At 37.1% G+C, this 17,397-nt stretch overlaps 2 protein-coding genes across 2 annotated transcripts in view; both read right to left on the minus strand.

The window, feature by feature from the left end:
- Nucleotides 1-1,293: 1,293 nt before the first annotated feature.
- orai2 (ORAI calcium release-activated calcium modulator 2) lies at nucleotides 1,294-11,539 on the minus strand. The gene is made up of 4 exons (XM_051893106.1): nucleotides 11,268-11,539; nucleotides 8,371-8,416; nucleotides 7,549-7,784; nucleotides 1,294-4,518 (listed from the first exon to the last, which is right to left on the minus strand). Exons 2-4 carry the CDS (start codon nucleotides 8,405-8,407, stop codon nucleotides 3,970-3,972), a joined length of 822 nt encoding a protein of 273 aa, XP_051749066.1. The 5' UTR covers nucleotides 8,408-8,416; nucleotides 11,268-11,539; the 3' UTR covers nucleotides 1,294-3,969.
- A 1,081-nt stretch (nucleotides 11,540-12,620) lies between these two features.
- bckdk (branched chain ketoacid dehydrogenase kinase) overlaps nucleotides 12,621-17,397 on the minus strand; it is a 32,659-nt gene continuing 27,882 nt past the window's right edge. The window contains exons 10-11 of the mRNA XM_051893105.1: nucleotides 17,193-17,348; nucleotides 12,621-14,064 (exon numbers count right to left, since the gene is read on the minus strand). Coding sequence (XP_051749065.1) covers nucleotides 13,920-14,064; nucleotides 17,193-17,348 — 301 coding nt within the window. The 3' untranslated portion in view covers nucleotides 12,621-13,919. The remainder of the gene's footprint in view (nucleotides 14,065-17,192; nucleotides 17,349-17,397) is intronic.

Here is a 17,397-nt window from a genome sequence, read left to right on the forward strand (position 1 = left end):
TGACCTACTTCTTTCAGCGAGACTGTGAAGTGTGCATACTATGGACACTTTACTATCCCATGAGACCACGGGAGAGGATTTGTGAATGGCAGTGAAGCGACGTACCTCACACTGGTCGGCAGTGTTGGGAAAAGTTACTTTTAAATGTAATGCATTACAATATTGCATTACTTCCTAAAAAAGTAACTAATTGCGTTAGTTACTTTCTATGGAAAGTAATGCGCTTCATTACTTTTGCGTTACTTTTTCCTCACCTGGGCTGGGCTTGCTTATTTGTTTTTTAATAACAACAAAAAAAGTTCTATTTTTTGGCAAATGTAAAGGCTCTTTCACACCAAAAGTGAAATGAACAAGCCTCAGGCTGAAGGAAACCCATATTTACGCCTGTACAGTAGAGGGCGCAGCTCAAACAAACCTTTTAGCTGTGTTGCCATACTGGATTGAAGAAGAATAGGATACAGGAGGTGGAAGTTCAAACTTCTGATTTCTAAATCTAAAGTAATTTTTGCTTATTAGTATGGTTGAATTAGATCATTGAAGGTCAGCAGCAAAGACTTTGGTTAATAAAGTGAGATTAAATACATAAAGTATATTTGTGTAATTTAATATAGTTAATTATTACAGGTTTGCATATAATTCTAAGATTGCATTTCACTGTTTTTATTCATTTTGAGGAGTACTGAATGTTTTTGTGCAAGTGAGAAGTGAGTTAATGCATGTTCACATTTGTTGTAAATTGAAAAAGTAATGCGTTACTTCACTAGTTACTAGAAAAAGTAATCGGATTACATAACTCAAGTTACTTGTAATGCGTTACCCCCAACACTGCTGGTAGGTCACATTATAATGACAGTATGATGAATGTAGTATGTCCAGATTACATTACTCATACTATATAGAACATACTTTTTTTAGTAGTCGTAATTACTTATTCAAAATAAGTACCCACTCAAGAGAGTAAGCAATTTCGGACACAGTCTTAGTTTTTTCAGTTAATTGAGTGCGTCATCCAGGTATTTAAAGTACACTTTTTCCTCGCACTATTTATTCTACAAAACGGCATAGAGTAGTGCAGAAGTACACGCATTGGGACGCACCTATTGTTTTTTTATTCTAGTAATGAAAATGAGATTTTAGTGACATGACCCAATCATTTTTACATTCACCCTTTGTCTGCTGATTCAGTCATTCCTTGTAACAAAATGATTTTAAAAAAAGTCACAAGGAAAACAGCAGTTTTTTCTTGAATGGATCCCTGAGGTCATATTTCTATTGGACACAGAAATGACAAAGTTTTGAAGTAAACAAAATAGGCTGTGTTTATTCGACATAAATTAACATACAAGTACAGACAGAGTGTGAAAGGACATGCTCAACATAACATTTCGATATAGTCATCTACGCTAGATAGTGTGGCACAATGCAACAAAAGTATCAAAAATGATACTAAAAATATTTTACCACACACACACCAAAGCAAAGTGCTTTTTAAAACCCCCTTCAAGCAGAGTACACATAATTTTGGTCAAGTTCCCTTGTTTGAGCGTTCACACTACAGGTGTAACTGTAGCACTTCACTAATGCCTTATTACGGAGTCGACTCATGAACATACTATTAAATTAAATTAATGCTTCAGGCATGAAATGACGCAGCAAACTGTAACTCTGCATTTTAAAATAACTACAGCAGTTGAAATCAGTCTGCAAAACAAACAGGACATATCATTTCCATGGACTACATTACAAGTGCACTTTTGTCAGTTTAGTTATTTAAGGCAGGCAGAAATTGGTCCGACATCTTTTCACCCTGGAATGTTGTCCTCATATTGACTCGTTACATAAATATCAGACATTATTTTGAGCCTGACGACAGGACTGCCAACGTGGTTCACATTAAACGGTTTCAGCTCGGCCTGTGATGCAAGCCCCTTTGTCTTTCTCAAGTATTTTATAACTAACTGTCCCCATTAAAAGTAATTTCTTGGAGCAAATCATCTTTGAGTGCGATTATTGTCATCGACAGTGTAAACTTCTAGTAGCCCAAAGGAATAACATTCAATTGGCCTTATGTGAAATATGGATAAAAACTCCACCTTTGTGCTTGACAAGTCACAGTGCATTACATTACACATGCAAAAGCTTCAATGAAATATAAGCACGCACTGTGCATGGCTAAAGCATCTAGATTTCACACCCAAGCTAAAAATACTGCACTACATATAGGTCTAGTATGAGCGATACTTACGTAACAGCTTTAAAATGAATCTTTTTTTTTTGGCATGACAATTCTGCAGGCTGAAAAATTACAGTATTACACATCCACTATTAAACACAGGCAAACTATGTGGTGCATCACTTTTCTTAAAGGCATGAACAGTGAGTCATCATTTATTCATTCCAAACCTGTATGACTGACTTTCTGTTGCTAAACAGTGTCTTATTGTTATTTTGTCCATACAGTGAAAGTGAGTGGGATCCAATGTTGTCCAATGTTGACTTTCAATGTACAGACAAAAACATTAAAACACTCTTCAAAATATTGTCTTTTGTGTTCTAAAGAAATAAGGAAAGTCAAACAGATTTGGAATGACATGAGTAAATGATGTCTGAATGTTCATTTCTGGCTGGACAATCACTTTAAACTGAAGCTCAAACAAGCATGTACATTGGAAACGCTGGATATTTTAGTCAAAGATACTCTGGCAGTGACTCTGGTAGCTCTGATCCATAATGGATCCAAGACCAACTCATTTGGTCTCATTATCTGTGGCACGCTATCAATCCAGGATGGCACGGCAAAAGGAAGAGAAATAGGCAAATTATGTTAAAGGGTTAGTTCACTGAAAGATGTAAATTATGTCATTAATTACTCACCCTCATGTCATTCCAAACCCTTCGTTCACCTTCTGAACACAAATTAAGATATTTTTATGAAATCCGAAAAGTTGCTGATCCTCAAGAGAAATCAACGTAATTACCATCTTCAAGGTCCAGAAACGTAGTAAAGACATCGTTAAAATAGTCAACGTGACTACAGTGATTCAACCTTAATGTTATGAAGCGAAGAGAATACTTTTTGTGCGCAAAAACGAAACAAAATTAATGACTTTATTCAACAATTTCTTCTCTTCCCTGTCAGTCTCCTATGCTGTTTACGTTGTAGACACAGTGCAGCACTTCCTGGTTCTATGTCAGAATGCCAGCTCAGTATTGGTCAACGCTAATCACGTGAGCAGCACGACACATTCGTGTGATGCTGACGCAGGACCTGGCCAATACCGAGTCAGCGTTCTGATGTAGAACCTGGAAGAGCTGGACGTAAACAGTGTTAAGAGAATGACAGAAGAGAAGATATTGTTGAATAAAGTCGTTATTTTTGTTTTGTTTTTGCACACAAAAAGTATTCTTTGCTTCATAACATTAAGGTTGAATCACTGTAGTCGCGTGGACTATTTTAACAATGTCTTTACTACTTTTCAGGACCTTGAAGGTGGTAATTACGTTGGTTTCTCTTGGGGATCAGAAACCTCTCAGATTTTTTCAAAAATATCTTAATTTGTGTTCAGAAGATGAACGAAGGTCTTACAGATTTGGAATGACACGAGGGTGAGTAATTAATGACAGAAATGTTGTTTTTGGGTGAACTAACCCTTTAAAGAAAGCCACTCTGTGACATTCATTTTGTGTATTTAGAGGCATAGAAACAGAAAATGGCACTTAAAGACACAACTGACCTAAAGCCTAAAGAAATGCAAATAAATAGCCCTTGCGGTTGAAATCTTGTAAACGTGCGCCTTTTTTGCTGCAAATCTTCTACTTGAGTAATCCTTTCACCAGGCAAAAAGGCATTTCCTCTAAGAAGAAAATAGAAAAAAAGCCAGAAAAACTCAAGGAGGAGTTTTGATGTGCTTGAAAGCTTAAAGAGTCTAGCAATGGAACATTGCGCCAAACCAAAAGCATCCGTGGATTTCACACCGATTGCAGGCCTCGCTCATGGCCGTCCAGCTGAACCTTGATTTTGTGCAGTTCCTCGATCTCCTGATGGTGCCGCTCTGTTTTGTGTCGCACTAGCGAACGGTAGAAGTGAATTGTGAACACCACAAAGATCAATCCAACTGGCACCATGATGATGGTGGAGGCCAAGGCCGCATGCCAGCCGCTGTTGCCGGGCTGAGCCGTGGTGGGGATACGGTTCTGCTTAAGTTCCAAAGAGTCAACCGGCAAGAACTTTATCCAGCAGAGGAGCACCACCTCTGCCAGGAACAAAAGGATCCCTAGAGCAGTGGAAAAGCCCCAGGCCAGCTCAATATAGTGGTGCATCCTCTCGTGGGGAGACTCGGAGACGGAGTTGAGATTGTGGATGTTGCTAACGGCTTCCACATTGGGCAGGATGCAGGTGCTGATGAGGAGGGCGAACAGGTGGACGGCCACCAGCACTGTGGTACATACGCTGAAGGCAATGAGCAGGGGAGGTGGGTAGCTGTACTGCATCTCCAGCTGCACCTCCACCATGGCCACCTGTTCATGACCACATTATGAGATGAAAGTATTTGGCATAAATGATAATTAAAATGAAATCAGGTTTAATTTGATATAAACCTCTAGTCATCAACAGTAAAAATCCCAAAAATATTAGAATGCATATTAGAATGATTTCTGAAGGATCATAGCATTATTTGCTAACTTTCCAACAGAAAAACTACACTACCCATAATCCTAAAGAAAAATCCACCAATAGAGTGCAACTGTGCCCACCCACTTTTCCAGCGGTGTTGGTTTCAGAAGTATTTTTTTTCCAATCATTTCTCCCATAGGGATTCCAAAAACGTCTTCGCTACAGCTTTTTAAGCCATGAACCAAGCCAACCAGCTACGAGGTGAATCATAACATTACAAACTTTGATTTGAAGCAAAAAAGTATTTGAAAATCTAACAAAAAAATAAAAAGGTACAAGACTGTACCTAATACAATGTACCTAAAACTTTGTGCAATACCTGTACCTGTACTTAGCGGCTTTAGGTGAATGTGTCATTAAGCATTGCAAAGAGCATAATCAAATTTAAAACGATGGAGAAATATGAAATTATTCATTTAAAAATGTTGATTATATAAAAACTATATATTTTAAGTTTATTGCAAAATATGCAAATATATTCAAATATTTATGTATTTTGAGAGCATAGGGACATAGGTCTCGATTAAGTTATGGGAGTGGGCGGAGCTAACAAGATCTTTCTGTGCGTTCTGCATGTTTTGACTCTGATTGGTAGAATTCTGTACAGCATCATGGGTAATGTAGTTTTTCACCATGAATTCACCTATTAAACATGATTATTTTAAAACTAAGTTGAAATAATGTGGGCTGATGTCTTCAACAGAAGCAAATATCATCGATTAACAACCCCGTAGCTCACAGTAAGGTTGTCTTTAATGGTTTATAAGTTATTGTTAAAAAATAATATTCCTATGGAGAAAATGAAAGGAGCTTTTACTTCCAGAACCTGACTGTTGAGCTCTATTAGAGTTGTTACTATGGTAGCTCAGAAAATACTGCCCACTCTCATGAATCATTGCAAACGATGCAGTCAAGTCAGTCGGATTACACTCTCTTGTGTGTCTGAATATTTTGTGATAAACTAAAAATACATTGCTTTATATCTCAGTCAACAACAATAAATCACTTATAATGATTCCGTAATGATTCTTAAATAAAATAAGATAAATATAATCAAAATAGATAGAATTACAATAATTGAACTAGCTACAGTCTTGTCTTTTCATATACTTTTGCTTGCTTCAAATCAAAATTTGTAATGATGCGATTCAGTTAGTTGCTTTTGTAACTCTTTGCTGAAGAATGTATGAAATCCCTATGGAGGAAAATGAATGTGGAAAATACTTCCGGTCACTTGGGAAGTCACTGTTACGCTCTATTTTGGTCAGTGGTTCAAAGTTCCACAGGACAATGTTTCAGACAATTTTATCTCCAAACCCTCTAATGCTTCTTAGAAATTCAACAATACACAAGGTTTACAATCCACAGTGAGTACACAAGACTCATTGGCTGCATCCGAAAGCCTTCGAGTGCCTTCGAGTTCAAAACCAAAGTTAGCTTCACTTCCTGTCCCCTAAGATACCTTCATCTGATCGATTTTTGAAGGCAGCACTGATGTATCCATCACTGCCTATGATATCCCACAATCCTGTGCGTTCCATTCTGTGACAGCTGAGCTAAAAAATAAATATGGTGTCTGAAGGTTGCGCTTAGTGGTCAGTTTGTGTGTAAATGTACATTTTTGACCAACTTTTTCCACTTTTGATGTAATTTCTATTGAAAAATTACTATTATAGTAACTACATATTCGCTTTGTTATCACCAAACTGCGCTCTATTTTGCTGTAGATCATTAAACTGTTACCTTGCCTCAGAAGTCTGTCTGAAATCAGTTTCAGACAGACTTCGCTGCCTGTTAAGTAGGTTTACTGCGATAGTTGGTGTTACACAGTGTTACAGAGTGTTCAGCCTCAACACCAGTTACATCACTTGCCCACCACGGCACCGCCCACCCCATCGTCGTTTTGATTTTTTATAGTAATAAAAATAATTTAGTTCAGTTAGAGAACAGACACTACAATTAACCCTTACAAAAATTAACCATGGTTTTACTACAAAAAACAAAAAACAAAAAAACCTGGTTATTGTAGTAAAACCATGGTAGCTACAAAACAAACCATTGTTTTGCTACAAAAAACATAGTTTAACCATGGTTTTTTGTAGTAAAACTGTGGTTATACAAATTAAAATATGCCAAAAAAAAAAAATGGTTTTACTACAATAAAATCATGGTTAATTTTCGTAACTGAACGTGTCTGCTCAATGCGGCATGAGCTGAACGAGAATCGCAGCACGGATCAACAGATTTCATTTATCACGAGGAGTGAGGAGCTGACTGACAAGACGATGGCTGAAGATTTGCACCTATTTGGGAATATTTTGGATTTAAACCCAATGCTAATAGGGAACCTGCAAAGGATTAATTGTGTTTTTCTAGTTGTTGTATTTTTCATTAAGAATAATAATGAACCCACCATTCTAGCAATTGCCGCCCCCAAATTAGTGCTAATTTGAAAGCGAAAGTAAAATGTACACAACCGCACGGGCATTCATAGCGGTGCGTGTCCACTGGCACAGAGCGAGCGGAGCGTATCATTATACATGAAGCTCCCATAGGAATTAACTGAAAACGCTCGCTCTGCTCCGCATCATTATGAATGTCTGTGCGGCCGTGCGCATTTTACTTTCGCTTTCGAATTTAAAAGTGAGGTGCAAAATAGGGAAAAACTCCTACCCCCAGTGATACCAGTATTGTCACACGTTGATTAACCGGTGGGAAAATTTCCTCACCGTCACATCCCTACTGTGAAGTCATTGCCTGATTGGGCAGTGAGGTCAGCTGACTAAGCTTTCGAATGCAGCCATTGTGTACCAACAGCCGCACACATTTGATAGTTCACACATTTGATGGATCATAGAGTGTAATATACTGACCATGGCAAAGCCAGACAGCAGGGCTGAGGTTCGGCTGGAGGCCTTGAGCTTCGCCCTGCTGAGGTAGAGTTTTCTCCATGAGAGAGCCTGGACTGAGTGGTGATTGGAGGTGACCAGCTCCAGATAGCTGCGGCGAACCCAGTCCCTGTAGTCCATCCCACCACCATCCTGCAGCCGGTCTGAGCACCCGGGAGCGGGGGAGCCCATTGGCACATTGAGCTCACTGCTCATAGTAGCTATGAATTTTTTTTTTTAAATCACAATGCCATATATTATATACACCTTATTTTTAATGTAAGAGCATGTGCAACGTGAATGTGTGAGGCTTCCGGTGTCAGCTGCTTCCAGTTATTTTAGCTGTACAAAAACAGTCTGTTATGTTGCTTGATATTGCAAACTGCCATTTGTTATATCATCAAATTTATTTGCATAAACATTGGTTTGTAGTGCAAATAGTTTTAACATTAACTGCAATTTGTTTTTCTTCTAGTTATTTACTTATAGCGGCTAATGAATCAGAAGTCTCACACATTCACAGAAAACAGCTTCTGCATTGAAAAATAAGGTGAATAAATTACAAGATTTAATCTAACACTCACAATAAGTGCCAAAAAGTTTTTGTTTTTGGATATAATAGTAATGTCATGTTTTTTGTTTATTTTTTTGGGTATCATGATAGTTCAATGATATTTCTGAAGAACCTTGTAAATACAATGGTATGAATATGGTAATCATTCAATGGCAAGGTATACTACTATCGGAAGATCGCTATGCGGTATAATGTTTAGATGGCAAAAATTATTTTATAAATCTGAAACATACCTGATTGGTCTTGTCCTGCTTTAGGACTGGTTTTCATCACACATCTCTGGTTAAAAAGAAAATTAATATGTTACAAAATAAGACAATAAGAATTAGTGTTGTCAAAAGTACAGACTTCTAAAATTTTAAAAATGTGATGCTTTGAGTGCTGTTGTGGATTCATAAACACCTCTGATTGGCCATTGTGTGCACACGCTCAACATACATGTCTGTGATTGGCTGCAATGATCAACGCACGTGAGCAATTGAAAGCACACGGAAGTGTTTGAATTTGAAAGCGGGAGCATTTGAAAGCAAGCGTCTAACAGCGGACCGGTCCACTGATTATGGTGTTAAAATTCATGCGTTTTTGAGCTTCCTGGCTTTCCATAGCCGACAGACGCCTGCTTTCAAACGCTCCTGTGTGTATCTGGGTAAGCGCTCGGTGAAGCGCATCACTGATATCTATTTACAGCATGTTTATGAGCGTTGATCATTGTAGCCAATCAGAGACATATCTGATGAGCACGTGAACACAATAGCCAATCACAGGTGTTTACGAATCAGCTCAACAGCACTGAAAGCGTAACATTTTTAAAATTTAAGTACCGACTTGGTACCAAAGTCAGTACTTTAGACAACACTAAAGAAGAATTAAAGGGTTAGTTCACCCATGAAAATAAAAATGTACCTAAAAACAAAACATAATTTACCACTTTATTTACAAACACGTGTTAAAAGTGTGTTAAAAGATGTAAACATATCGCAAATATTTTTTTTAAAAAATGTGTTAAAAGATGTAAACATATCACATAGCAGTGCTTGGGGTCAGTTGTTTCAAATGTGATAATGAAATGAAATTTCAAATTATTTTTGGCCAGGCTGTCATACAAAGAAATTATGAACACATGCAAAAACAAGAGGACCAATGAAATATTAAAAACTGATTATGTTGTAGTCAATGTGTGCTTTTTTTCTGAGCTTTTTTATTTTTCTGAAACCTGTAGCTGTAGTTTTCCCTTTTTTTTTCTCCAAAAATTGTCAGATAAATACCTTTGCTTAGTTTAGTGTTTTATTCTTCTCTCATATTTTAAAACATTTAAATGATATAAACATAAAAAATAAAAATATTTTCCTCATATTCTGATGGTTTAAGCAAAATTGTAGGGTCATTTAAAAAAAAAAAAAAAAAAAAAATTTGCACATCAATTTTGGCCACTATGTTTGGTGTGGTAAGTTTAGCAATAGTACTATTTAAGAGCCTGCTTACTGTGGACTGATGGGCTCAAGTCAGCACCGGTGCACTGCTGCATTTTTACAGTTACCAATAAAGATAATTACTATTTCATTTCTACAGTCAGAGCATTGATTTGTAGAGTGGGAGAAGTTGTTACATTGTAAAAGTTTATTCAATGTCATTAAATGTATTAAAATGCATTAAACGTATTAATTATTTTTTAAGTAATATATAATAAAATTTTTACATTTATGTAAAGTTATTACATTTCTTATTAGGTCAGTTACAAAAAGAATTGTCAATCAAGTTTATGTCATTTTATCATGTTATCATATGACTCCAATACATCATATCTTCATTGGAAAGCATGTGTCTCCTCTTCTTTGCTGCCATCTTGTTACTCCTAACTAGGTTAGGAGACCTCTCCAGCTCTCCTAAATAATTTAGTAGCTAAGACCTAGTCTTGACACTTAGGAACCTTTATGAATCATACTTATTCTTAAGTCTAGGAATAAGAGTAAAATTACATCATTCTTAAAATTTTGACACACTTAAAACTAAAATATTACTCTGAGTGGCTTTATACATACGGCCCCTGATATCTTTTTCTTCCCTGACTGCTCAAAAGATAACTCCAGTAGGCCTATTATCTTCTTTTCCCCATAATCCTCACTGACATCCGCACCAGACGAACTCGCTTATAATTGCACTTTAAGCAGTTTTCTACTACAGCTTTGTAAAATAAAAATATCCTTCCTGATTCACTCCATCCAAGTCTAGGGCTGTAGCTAATGGGGTGGAAACTATTCTAGTGGACCACAACATGTTATAAATGTTATTTTAAAAATAATAAGGGTCCCAAAGTATTATTAAAGTCACTCCTAGCTATGGCCCTGAGTCTAGACAGAAAATACATCCTCTGCTGTAGACGAGAGATTATCTACATGCGTGCTAACCATCTGAACATAGAGTAATGCGTTTCATTTACTTATGTTATTGGTTACCTACTGGTTCTTGATTCCTTTACATTAAAATTAAAATCACTACTAAGCTTTCTACCTACCTAGAGATACACTGAATGATTTGAATCATCAAATATAACAAGATTAAGATATGCCAACTAATTTAACACAGGAAACACACACACACACACACACACACATATACATATACATATATATATATATATATATATATATATATATACACACACACACACACACACACACACACACACCAATGGTATTTCCATATTGGTAAGGATCTGTTGCTCATATCAGATCATACAGTGAAGTCACAAAACATTTCATATGCTTTCCAAATACCTCGATATTCTAAAACAGCATGTGGTTATTTTTAAAGATGAATGTAGCTGCGTTGTGTTGATTATTTAAATAAGCGCCACGTCAGACGCAAACCACCTCATCTGCTTGTGACCAACATAAATCTGCATGAAAAAGGATTGTTAGTCTAAACATACGCGTCTACCCGAGGCGTGTGGCTATGTATTCGGGTTACTAACTTGCAAATTGGAGCAATACACAATAAACGCCAGGCCACAGATGTGTTTCTCACCATACACAACTTCCCTTCCTGACCACTGAAGCAGCACAATGAGAAAGCATCACAGATTACATTCACATCTGTACTGAAGTCATCACTACGCTCACATCCAACTCACCTTTGCTGCCAGACACTTTTTGCGTTCACATCCACATGAGGGCGAATAGAAAGTGGATATGGAAGAGGACGCTGGAATATGGATATGGAAGAGGACGTTGACAGCTCTCAATGGACTCTCTTTTCCGCTCAAGCGATGTCCGATTACTGAACGAATCGTTCTTTTGAGTCGGATCTTCGGTTGAATAAAACGGGTTAACGAAACGACCTGAATGATTCGTTCACGAGTCGGAGTGAATCAGTCTGAGCGGTTCTCGAGTCAGCGATTCATTGAACTGAAAATCGTCTATCTGCTATGACTCACAATGAGCACAATCAGAAAAGTTACAAATAAAATCTACTTTAAAAATGTTTTTGACTTTACTTTACGAGTTTTATCAACACACACATAGAAAATAGTTCGTTTTAATAAATACCATTTTTTTTAAAACAAGTAAAAACGTCTTTAGCCAAGAGATGTAAAATAATTTTACTGTTTAATGTACAAATAGGCCTATATATTAGGTTCTTTAAGCTGAAGCTTAAACTGAAAAGGGTACATGAATTACCAAAAAAAAAAACCATATAAACCCAGTAAACGTTTACATTTGACTTAATTGTATGAAAACGTTATAGCACGCAGGGGTTGCCATGTCAATACTGAATCAGTTGCTTGAACCGGTTCTTTGGAACGAAATATTCAAAAGAACCGATTCGCTGAGACTTCCCGTGTCACGTGATCTCTACGAAGTGCTCTGTGTACGTCACGTGATGAGGGTGCGCCTGTTCTATCCCAGCTGGAAGTTTTGGTTTTACGTCGTAAATAATCCTTTTTTGATTAACGTTTTTGATTAATTAAATGCATTTTGCTCACTTCTGTAATTTTCAAACCTTCTCTCCTAAGCAGTGGCTTGATCTGCAACGGCGGGATTTTTTCTGAAGACATGTCAACCACCCCTGTGTCCCGAACGCGGAAAATGAGTGGCAGGCAAAAAGCGTTCTCTGATTGGCCAGTTTAGTACATGGGCCAGCCCCTCATTACTCCTTTTGCTGAGGTAGGTGTGTTTTCTGAGGATACCCGTCTAAAAATAGAGCTTTTTTCTAGTTTACAACACAGTTACATTTTAAATAGTGCACTCTGTAATTATTAAAAGTAATTAGAAAGAAAAAAAAAATCGTATGTGGATGCTGAAGCCATCATTATACATGAATGTCATTGTCTACTAAGTGATTTTTTTTTTGGTTCACACCTGTAGTTGTAACTTTAAGCATGTTCCTCTAACGTTTGAAAAATGTCACAATACTTTTTGAACAGCATATCAATTACAAACCAACAAGGAACTGAGCAAAAAGGAAAAAAATAAAAAGACACAAATGTTTTCATCCATAATTTTATAATGCCCAAAAAACTATGCGTATTTGGCATCTATGTAACACAAACTCAACATCAAAACGAGAAAAAAAAGACAATAAAATGATCCCATCCTTGATTTCATTCTGGGTGCATCATGCCACAATTTGGCCTTTTATATAAACAAAGGAATATGTTAATATGTGCATGTTAGTTTCATTCAAATCATCCAAAACCTACTGTACATCATTCATTACGCTAAATTATCATCAGTATGTCCATGTTTTCAAAGTCAAAGTTAATACTCAAACGCCACCGGTAGGGGGCAAACTTGGGCAACAAATCTGCAGCACTTGAGAACAGATAATAAGCATAACACACACAAAGGCTCCTTTTCTTGAAAGACATTTCAAAAGGAGAGAAAAGAAACCACAGGCACAACATTACAAGACAAAACAGGTGAACTGTGAACTTCTCTAGCTTTTAGATTAGTATTTCAATTTGGGGACAATTTCGAATTCATTCTGGTAAACAAATCCCAGTCTCAAACTTGTTGGCATCCTTTTAGAACATGAACTTAACAAAACCCATCAAGAGACCCACATGTGCAACTAGGTAGAGTGTAAAAACATCTATTCAAATATGAACATCTCTATAAAACACTGTTTGCTGAAGAGAATGACAAAAAAACAAAAACAAATACATTTTGCGCTACACTAACCCCAAGAGCCTTTTTAGCAAACCATTTCAAGCATGAAATCTACAACTAACTCTTAAGCTCACAAGGTTAATATGAAATGTCAAAATTGAACATCAGACCGGTGTGAAGCAAGACTGACAACACTGAGTCTTTTTTCGTAAGGCAGTCGACCTCTAGTCAAGAGTTATAGAAGATTGCTAAAAGCCTTTCTGAGCTTATGCATTCACCGCTGGAGTGAACGCTGCATCTTTAAAGAGTTCAAACAATTCACTCATATTTCTGAAGGAAACCAGGATATGGCTGTCTGGAGAGCATCTTCTGCAAGAGTCTTAAGTGTAAGGACTCATCCCACTGGTCACGTCGGACAGTAACATGCTGGATTTTAATCATGAAATCGCTTAGCAATCTTAAGGCTAATAAATCACAGTGAACTACACAAACACAATGCAGTGCGAATAATCCCATAAAATGCAGAAAACATGATCCAAAATGTGATGCGGTGTATGAGGACAGGTAATATGAGCGAAAGGTTAACTGCTGAACATCCTGGTTTTGGTTCAACTTCGAACCTTAATATCTTCGACGTGGTGACTGACCACAAGCTCTATGAATAGACCACGACATCAAACTCTGAAGCTTTCTCCTTTGCCATCAATGTGCCGAAGACGCAGGTAGACGTCTGTGCCGATGCCCTGCATCGACTGGATGGCCAAGGAACCTCCTAAGTATTCGGCGTACGCTCGGGATGTGGGCAGGCCAAAGCCAAACCTGGAGGAGAAAACAAGTGGCATTACTGAGATGTTCTTCAGTCACATTACACATCATCACAGCACATAATAGTTTGTCAAATACCTCAAAAAAAAAACCTTTAAACTCTGCTTAAATACTGAACAGGAAAACAAACTTTTTTATTTAGAAAAGACAGCCAGTTGGGCTGGGCGGTATGAGGACATATATACTGTAGCGTTGAAATAAAGGGTCTCGTTAGAGATTTTGCTATATTATTTATATTTAATGTATGTAAATATATTCACATAGCAAGTAAAAAGCAGGGCGTGCATGAGTCACAATAAATCGTTCTCAAGTCATGCTGACCAAAGGGCAAGCCATCTCTCTCAATTTTCCATTACCCTTAAAATTGCACAAATTGAAATTGCGAATTGAAAATACGCCCAATTGAAACATGTCAATTTAGCAAAAACTCACATATATCACAAAAAAGTTTACGCTCGCACGAGGTAGTTTTCAAAAAATTTGAAAAACCAATATTTCGCAAAACTGCAATGGAAACAGTGTTTTTTCGCATTTGCAGGTCACCTGGCGTATGTAAATGTTGATCGTTCTTTAAAGATGATGCGGTATGTTTGGACAGAAGACGAGACAGAGTTCCTTATTAAACTCATAAAAGACAAAAGAATTATGGGAATACTGAATTCTAAACAACAAAGAAATGCCAGAATTTATCAAGACTTTGAAGCAGATAGGAGGGAGAAACACCCAGAAAAACCTCATACATGGCTGCTCCCAAGTATAAGGGGATTTCCTTGCCATTAATGCTTGGATAACATACCTACGTCTCCTTCGATTAAAAATAATGGCCAGTGCAGTGCAGTGGCTGCGAAATACCTACTAACATCCGTTGCCATGATTTTTGGAATGACTTATCGTAAGATGAAAAAATTAAGTTTTAGGTTGCATAACATAAGTTAATTTCTGAGAGCTCTTACATGTACCACAAGTCTGCTGTACCACCTGAAAGCTGCAGATTCATTTTTCAAGTTCATTTTGGAATGTCATGTGTTGTCATCTTGTAATTACTGTAATTTGTAAAAGCGGTAATTACGCAGCATGTATTGACAGTAGCATAACATACCTACTGCTGTTTGTGTCATTAATGTTAATCAAACAACAAAAGACTAAGAGAAAATCACTCAGTGCTCTTGACTGAATAACTTCTTTATCTTTAAAGGGGTGGTATAATACCATTTTTACAAGATGTAAAATAAGTCTCTGATGTCCCCAGAGTGTGTATGTAAAGTTTTAGCTCAAAATACCCCACAAATAATTTTCTATAGCATGTTAAATTTGTCACTTTTTGAAGGCGAGCAAAAATACACATTTTTGTGTGTCTCTTTAAATGCAAATGAGCTGCTGCTCCTACGCAGAGGACGGGGTTTCAAGAGCTCATGTTAGCACATAGTGTTAGCAGTGCTGATTACCTCACGAAGACTCACTGAAAATGTCAGAAACTGTTCAGCCTTTTATGTTCAAACCGAAGTAAGACAATGATGGAGAGACTCAAGAAGTGACAACATGTAGAATGCAACAGGACATTTCTGAATGGTTAGTTGCTTAATATATGTAACTGATGTGGGGTATCTTAAAGTCATTAATTAACATTTTCTGTCATGATAATCTATAAATCGCTCGTGTGGGAACTGTTGAAAGATGCCTACAAAGCCAGAGAATATATGCTGCATGAAGACAACAGGTATAGTTTAGTTTAATTACGGTTATAACTTATGTTGTCATCTTGCTTTTATGTGTTATTGTGTTATGTACTGTATTGCAATAACATGGCCTCACCCCTTTGTTGCGTGTTCTCAGGGGCAGGGTTTATGTAAATTTTAGGGTTAGTGATGTCACCAACCCGGGAAGAAGCTTGTCGTGGTCCCTATCAGCCGTTTGCTGTAGTCCTTAAACAGAGGAATCTTTAAAAGAAAATATCTCTCTTTGCTTTGAACTTTAAGAGTTGTAACTTTGCAGATGTTGTTTGTGCTCTAACAGCAACATTACACACTAACTAAAGCTAAAAAAGTGAAATCATAATGAACCACCCCTTTAATAAGAATCAATTTATATTTAATTTATACAGAAGACTATGCAGTGTTTTATTGTTACATTGATTATTCAATTTCTGTAGTATTTCTTACATGTTAAAAAAACCTACTCTACCTTAAAGTTCATTTAGGGTACATTTACACGACAATGATGTACCAAAAACAGAAACATTTTTCCTTTGTATTTTTTACGTACAGATGACACCACTGCCAAAACGATTCGTTCACACAGATCCGCAAAAACGCTGTATTCTGCTGCCAGGCCAGTAGTTGGTGATGTTACTTTGTAAAGAAACACTTTGCGCCTATAGACTGAACAGTTAATACGCATGCGCATGACGTCACAGTTTTCACAAATTCACGTTTTTGTATGTTGTAGTAATGGTATTGTTTCAAAAACTTGCACTTTGAAACCCGTTTTCAAAAGTTTGCATTTTCAGGCCCCCAAAATGCAGTTGATGTGTAAATTAATGGACAACACGCATAAGTTTTACGTTTTTAGATGAAAACTTGTACATTCGTTCTATTATATTCATCTAATTGTTTGTATTATTTGCTGCTTTGTTCTTGTTTTTAATAACTAAAAATAAAAAAATAACTATATCATGATATATATATTGTTATCGTAAAATATAATTTCTCATAACGTGAAATTAGATTTTGGTCATATCCCCCACCGATACCAGTTGGCATCTGTTCTTCTGTAATTGTGATTTGAGACCGGTCACAGTGAGGAGGGCAGTGTGACACTACACTCCAAAGACTTACAGATCCAGATCGAACTGGCTGAATCTGGATCATGTTGAGCTGACCACTTTAGCTACTACACTGATCTTGCAAGAATGCAAAGAATCTTGCAAAGTCAGCTGCTGCATGTGGACTAGATGTAAACATTTACATGCGAAGAGGTGAAAAGCATGTTGTAAATGCAAAAAAGAATCATGACACCAAACAGCACATCAATCTTTTACGTAAAAACAACCTAAGCGGCAACATTTTAAATCAGCTTTTAATTTGAGCTCGTTTTTATACAGATTTAGATCCATCTCCTCTTACCCATGCATGGGTCCGGACTGGGGGCCGCTGTTGGTGATGTTGTCGAAAAGGTTGTTAATGCGGGGATCCTGTGTGCTCTGTTCAGCTGTGCTGAAGTGGTAATCCATCACCTTTTCCAGAATGCTGTGAGGAATGCCACCACCACGGTCTGAGATCCTGAAAAATGAGTTAAACATCACTAGTGTTTTCAAATTTACCAACTTCG

The sequence above is a fragment of the Ctenopharyngodon idella genome, chromosome 5 (genome assembly GCF_019924925.1).
Source record: "Ctenopharyngodon idella isolate HZGC_01 chromosome 5, HZGC01, whole genome shotgun sequence".
Classification (NCBI taxonomy): Eukaryota; Metazoa; Chordata; class Actinopteri; order Cypriniformes; family Xenocyprididae; genus Ctenopharyngodon; species Ctenopharyngodon idella.

Coding starts and splice junctions, on each gene's coding strand:
- orai2 (XM_051893106.1), bottom strand. CDS start 8,407: ATGAAAACCAGTCCTAAAGCAGGACAAGACCAATCAG. Junction 7,785..8,370: donor AGCAGGACAAGACCAATCAG/GTATGTTTCAGA, acceptor AAAAATTCATAG/CTACTATGAGCAGTGAGCTC. Junction 4,519..7,548: donor TGCTGTCTGGCTTTGCCATG/GTCAGTATATTA, acceptor GGTCATGAACAG/GTGGCCATGGTGGAGGTGCA.